This window comes from Frankliniella occidentalis, unplaced genomic scaffold (genome assembly GCF_000697945.3).
Source record: "Frankliniella occidentalis isolate FOCC.00 unplaced genomic scaffold, Focc_3.1 Scaffold59, whole genome shotgun sequence".
Lineage (NCBI taxonomy): Eukaryota > Metazoa > Arthropoda > Insecta > Thysanoptera > Thripidae > Frankliniella > Frankliniella occidentalis.
The window spans coordinates 794,766-801,531 of NW_026267189.1; the positions used below are offsets into that span (position 1 = coordinate 794,766).

The 6,766-nt window shown below is 49.7% G+C and overlaps 1 protein-coding gene across 3 annotated transcripts in view; it reads left to right on the top strand.

The window, feature by feature from the left end:
• Positions 1-6,766, top strand: part of LOC113216731 (protein doublesex) — a 166,377-nt gene that overhangs the window by 148,811 nt on the left and 10,800 nt on the right. For 2 of the 3 annotated variants that reach the window (XR_008011189.1, XR_008011188.1), the window contains exon 7: positions 5,409-5,613. Coding sequence is in view for 1 of the 3 variants with exons in the window: in XM_052267775.1 (XP_052123735.1) it covers positions 5,409-5,809 (401 nt within the window). In the remaining 2 variants the exon portion in view is untranslated. Of the gene's footprint in view, positions 1-5,408; positions 5,821-6,766 lie in introns of those variants that run through there. The other variant, XM_052267775.1, reaches the window with a different exon arrangement.

A 6,766-nucleotide genomic window follows, 5' to 3' on the forward strand; every position in this document is an offset into this window, starting at 1 on the left:
CCCCCCTCCTCTCTCCCCCTCTTCCTGCCGTATACCTTCTCTGTGGGTTACGGCTGGCGGCCGAGGCGTCCGCCTGAAAACATATCGTAAATTATATTTTAATAGGGCACGGTCTGCACGCGGGCCGCGGTGCCCGTGGAGCACTGTGACCGCGACATCCTCCCCCGCCTCGCCCCTCTTATCCTGGGCTGCAGCTTCTATTGGCACTCCAGATAAGTCCCCTCTTTTTCCAACTTACCTTTCTCCTTTCGGTGCGAAAATTCGTGTTATTTCATTGATTAGGCAAGAAGTTAAAAACAAGGAAGAATTAAAGGTAATTTTTGCTGGCCGGAAGTGTATCATTTCGGAGACGAGAGCGCGACATGGTTGTAAATCTTATTGAGGGCTGGCTGTGGTCTCTGCCGCGGCTCACCCCATTGGGCTGCGGAAGTGTGGAAGGGGTGCGTTTTGTGGGGCTTAACGTCGAGGCCCAAAGTGTCGATTCTGAAATGACTCCCATCCTGCGGCGCGTTAACTGTCAAATAACAAACAAAACCGAGGCCGAAGTGCGACGCACATCGTGCAACAGTGCAAGACGACGCCTTTGTTCTGATTGTTATTTTGTTGGATGGCCCAATTTGTGAACATTTTCCGGTCGCTCGCGTTTAGAGTCTCTTCTCAAATCGAATTTGGCAGCGACACCTGATCTAATCGAGGCATCTCATCGCTGCAGGCGATTTTTGTTGTTGTTGTCGTGGTCGTTTCAATGATTGGGGACTCGCACGACGAGGGAGAGCGAGAAAGAGAGGAGAATGAATCAATCGTGGCCATAACATATGTTTGTTTTATGGGACGCGCCGTTGTTGTCCGCCCGTTTTACATGGTCGTTATTGCACCGTGGCGGTGCGTGCCGGGGCCGTAGCTGAGGGGCACGGGGGTCACCCGGAGGGGTCGCTGATCTAGCGTAGCAAGCAGTGTATGCCCTTCCGATCACCTTATATCATGTGACATTTGGAATTGGAACGCGAAAGCATGAGGCTGGCTGGCTGGTAAAAGCGAGCGGTAAAAGGTTATTACTGGAGACGGTGTTTAACAAGTAGTGAAGTGCGCAGCGTAACCCCGCCAGACAGGGGGCCAGGATCGGGCCGCCCACGTCGTGCACTGTAAGAAGCAAATACTGTTGGTTGTCCTAGTAATACTTCGCAAATTCTGTCCTCTACCCTGAACCTGATAATGATATTTTAGTTTTGTCATGCAGAAGTAAATCTTATAATGTTTTATGTTTTAGAAAAATTACATTAATCGATTCTTGTTCAAATGACATCTCCAGATGCGTATTAGATTAATTTACTCCTCCTTTTTACTGAAAAACAGCAGGAGCAGCACTCTGATGGGCCAGGCTCAGACTCAAGTTCTCGCGTATCGTCCTTTCTTCTCGTTCTGTGATTCTGCTCGCGCGCCTCGAACGCTTGCCAGCGCGGAGGTAGAGGGGTTGTCTTGCACTACTTATTTTCCCTTAAAATATAGGGTCAATACCGCCGACCGTTGGCGCTAAATTTACCCCCTCCACTTGAAAGCATGTCGAGGTCCCGAGGTCCCGGTGCTGAGTGCCCGCCTGCCTTCAACAGCCGGAAAAGCCCGTCCTTGCAACAAGTAAAGTAAATTGACTTGTCTTAATGCAAATGCTGAATGCATTGAGACAAGTAGATTCTATGGACGCGGGCTTTTCCGGTCGCATCGCTCCCACTACCGCTCGCGCTTTGCTGACAAGTCCCGTTTGTCCTGGCTAGGGTGCATCTGTTCTGAAAATTGTCATCAAAAATATTCTTTAAGAATTGCCTTATTTCTTTGTCGGGTCCGCTCGTCGAAAGGACCTCCTCACATAAAGAGGGCCTTTTGCTAGTCTCGATCTGCGACGTCGTTGTGACAAAATTGTATAATCCGTACCCAACCAGGGGGCTGCTGTGAAAACTAGGGGGAAGGGGGGGAGGGGGGGCTGCAGGAGGGGTGGGGGCAGAGCAGTGCACTCTGGCATCCTGCCCCGATATTACGACGCGCTTCGTTTTGTCAGCCACGATGTCGCAGCCGTCAGCCAGTCCTCACTCGACCAGATCCTTAAAAACTCAGCAGCCTGCACTCGAACGTCGTGTGGCGTGGGGGTCAGCCGGCGCCTCGGCCAACACCGAGGGGAAGACGCGGGCAGAGGTTTCTCCCCACCTCGAAGTCGCCTGCCTCTTTCTCCCCCACTTTTACACCGTGCAAAATAATAAATCCTAAATTAAACAATTACAACCACAATCAGAAATTGTAGCTTATTGAATGAAAGACATCACTGTAAAATTCTTACGCACACGCCCTTTGTAACTTAGTACAAAGAAAGAGACATATTTTGTTTGTAACTGCAAACATAGTATTTGTTCGTAATACGAAGACACTTCTTCACGGAAAAAAAGAATTTGCTCTCACAACTAACGATTTAGTTAACATGGACATAACAAACAATTTTAGTTGCAGGAGCAAAGAATTTGCTCTGGGAACCAAAATTCTGCTGTCACAACTGCCGCGTCGCTATGGTAACAAATGCGTTTGTTGTAAGAAAAAATCATCGTTTAGTAACCAGAACAGTTGCAGTTGTTACCATAGCCGACCATAGCGACGCGTTAGTTGTGGCAGCAGAATTTTGGTTCCCATAGCAATTTCTTTGTTCCTGCAACTAAAAATTATTTGTTATGTCTATGTTAACAAAATCGTTAGTTGTGGGAGCAAATTCTTTTTTTCCGTGTTATTTGTAGCACGAACAGCACTGTGTGTATGACGAACAAAATCGTGTTTGTAAAACAGGGGTGCGAAATTCACTGTAAGTTACAAAGGCCGGGTTTTGTTAGAATTTTACAGTGGCTGCAAGTACATATTTAAAGTGTGTTGTACAAGTGCAAAGACAATTTTTAAAACAAAACTGATCGATGCAGGTTATTTTCTTCAGTGTATACCTCCTGACCAGAAAATTCTTCATTCTTGCGGCAGTAAAAATTTGGGCGGTGTGTCTGTAATGAGTGGATCCCTCCCTGCCGGGCGCGGCCCGGCCCCGTCTACAATGGTCGTTCGGTTTGCGGTAATGCTCTCAACCTCGGAAAGGGGGCCGTTTCCGCGTCCATTCTGTTGGCGGAATTATAACTCGCTAAACTCTGTGTAACCCGAGGGTTGGGGGTGGGGACCCACTAAGGAGGGGGGGGGGGGCGGTCGGTGGGCGCACGCCAAGCGGTATGTGCTCTGTGGCTCTCGCTGTACTCCTCCTCGGCCCCCGATCTCCTGCTCCTTCTTGGCGCCGCCGGCGGCCCATCCGTCTGTCTCTCCGCACTCCGTCCCTCCCTGCAGTGCGCGCGCTGGGGGTGCATGATGATTAATTGTAAAACTTCGACTTCCACTGAAAATGGAGGTGTAGGGCTCCGCAACAGAATTTGAACGAGAAACATTGTGGCTCGCACGTTTACAGTGTTCTAACTACTACTGCTGTATCATTTCCACCACCACTGACTAGTACTATTTCTAAATATTACTTCCACCATCTACTACTACTTACGTGCGTTGGAAAATTGCAATTTGAAATTCTTATACAGAGTACTGTGATCGACTTGGAATTCAGAGCACGAACAAAAACAAGCAGTATTAGTAAATTTAAAATTTATTTTGTAAATCATGAATACAGAATATGTTGTAAATTTGTGAAGATATTTTCGCAGTACCCTTGTGCCAAGAACTATGCTATCTTGGGTGCACGACGGACTCCTGAATAACCGAAAGATCAGCCTTCTTGCCGTGGAGGTTGAGTTATCCTTTTATTTGCGACTGTATTTCCCTTGTGTCACGCCACACACACACACACACATGCACGCGTGTAATGTTTGCTGGCTCGGGACTCCCTGGACCGTTCCTCTCTCACCCTTCTCCTTCTTCTCCTCGTCAGATGATGGGCGGACGGGACGCGGACAGACAGACGTTGAGACGAGAGGAGGAGACTGACGGACGGACTGCCCTGGCCGGACTTGTGCGTCAGAGGGGGCGCGAGCGGTGCAGCGGCAGCGCCGGCCAAGTGACAGAGAGGTGGAGCCGGCCCGGCCGTAAAGATTGCAACGTGATGACTTGGAGGCCGAGCGGGAAATAAAATTTGAATACTCTGCCTAATTTATTTGCAAAGTTGCGAAGTTTTCGCCCTGCACTGCGCTGTGTGGTGCATGCTGGTCGCGTGGCCTTCTCTTTTTTCCCCTCCCCATTCGTACAAAGTTTTTCGGTACGAGTTGTTTTGTTGCTGCTGTTGCTGTTGTTGTTATCTTCGTTGTCGTCGTCATTTTCGCCGAATGTTGTTGTCAGTCTTCTTCTCGTCAAGTCAAGTGTCAGGCGAGCTGCGTGAGAGCGTGCTCCGTCTGAGATGCGTTACGAGGCAAGGCGAGTGAGTGAGTGAGGTTCCCCCTGGGACTGGAATCTTCTCGCTGCTTTGAGCGGTGTGGACGATGTGGTGTCGCGGTGTGTCACGAGCAGTGCTAACAATAATGTCTTTGCGTTTCCAGCCTACGTCGGACACTAACTATTAATTTTTTTCACTTTTCAGGAGATAAAATTAACCCCCAAAAAACACGTGAAAGTCGACATGTTGCAATCGTGTACATGGATGCAATCCAAGCAATCAAACATCTCAAATGTGCCTTTTTATTTCGTCAAATTGAGCGATTGCATTGAATATTCTAAACTCAGAGACCCGTAAAAGCTCAAAAACGTTCTTGAATCAATTTTGCTTAGTTATGAATTTAAGATGTGCAGTCCATTGCAATCTTACACCCTGTGTGGTCGAGCTGCGGGCCGCAGCCTGCGGCCTCCTCCTCCCCCCCCGCGCGCGGACAGATGACTTCACAGAACAAAAAAAGAAAAGAAAACAAGGTCGATTCATTATTCCATGTACTTCCAGTGTTATATTATTAACGTTATAATTTTAAACTGATTGTCACCTTGTATTCGCATCATGACGACCATTACGTGTTCAAAAACATAAACTAGTCTTAGAAGTAAGAATACCGTGGCAAGTATGGCAATTTCTCTCAAAAGCATAATCATCAAAGAATAATTTGTCACTCCAAAGATGGCATTTTACTGTGAAATAATTAAAAGCCATGATATACTTATTTCTATAAGACAATTTTTTATCTAATTTTGTATGGGGACATTTCAATGTTCTCAAAGTTGGGGAAAATTCTCACGTAACCACCGGTGTGTAGTGGGCTGCATCTACGCCTGCAGGCAGGTGCTCAGCTCGCACAACACTTGTGCTTCCGTGGGAATTTAGCCCACTCTATGACGACGTTCATGTCGGTATAAACCACCGGCGTTTGATTCTCCCGCGGCTCCCCTGCTCAATGTGCGCCTTTCTGCCCTCGCAGCCCAAGAGGAGATCCTCAACCTCTCGGTGCGGGAGGGCTCCGAGATGCCCTGGCTGCTGCCGGCGCACCTGTATAGCGCGTCCGCGCTGTGCGCGCCCATCAACTCCATCGGTCACCTCGCGCCGCTGCAGTACCAGCTCGGCTTCGCCTACCACCCGGGGGCGGCGGCCGCTCCCCACCCGCACCCCCACCCCCACCACCACCATCACCACCACCCCGGGGCGGGGGCGGCGGCTTCCACCATGGCCGGGCTCTTCCCCCACCACCTGCACCTGCCATACCAGCTGGCGCTGGGCCCCACCGCGGGGGCGTTGCCGGGCGCGCCGCCCCCCGCCGCCTCCCCGGAGCCCGCCGCGCCCTTCAGCCTCCGGAGCTCGGGGAACGTCTCGCCCACCTCGTAGGACCAGCAGAGGTACGTACAGAACACTGTAGTGAACTCGCTGATCTTACTACTTGTCATCGTCTGTCTCCATCTCCATTACCCCCATCTCACTCTCTTACTCTGAGATCGTTACGGGTTGAGGGTAGGGGGTAGAAACTGCTCAACCGTTACCAACTTGATGTGATAATCTGGGTTTGAAAGGGGTGAACTACAGTAGTCCGTAGTCCATTCCTAACAATGCGACGCGAGCTACGCAGTTTCTCTCCTGCGGAGCTCCTGGAGCGGAACCCGAAGGGAAGGGAAGGGACACCTTGATTATTGGCGCGCGTCGCGCCGGAGACCGGCGCCGCGCGTGCAGGACTCCAGGAGAACTCCAGGAGAACTCCAGGCGCTGCTGGAAGCACCTGCTAATAGGCGGGCGCCGCCGCCGGGTCCGCATTTGCATGCAGCCGTTACCCCTTGCACTTTTTATGTTTATTCTTTTTCGAAAGTCTCTTTCACAACAACAAAGGAAAAATGTAGTGGATGATGTAACATATAGACGACAAAAGCTTTAGTAGAAATGAATGAATGGTGTGTTGTCTTTTTTGTTGCGCTTTGTTTGGCTGCCTATTGCTTTTGGGATTTTTTTTCTGCCTGTAATTAGTTGCAGAAACTAATACATTTCTTTCGAATGGTTTACGGTGTATTCATTTTTTTTAAATGAATATTTTTCTTGTTTTTATTTCGCCAGCAGACGACAGTCGCTGCAGTTAGGTGTATAGGTAGGTAGGTGGTGTGAATGGCGAGGAGAGCAGCGACCCCCGAGGTCCCGAGGTGCACTTTGTGTTCGTGTGCGTCGTGTGCGCGTCGTATGTGTTTACGTCCTTAAAGTTTTAAAGTGAAACGGCTTGAGCACAAACTCCGCCATAAATTTCCGCGGAATAATATGATGTTGGTTTAACGAGGCGGCTGCGGCTGACTTGGGGAGGGGGGG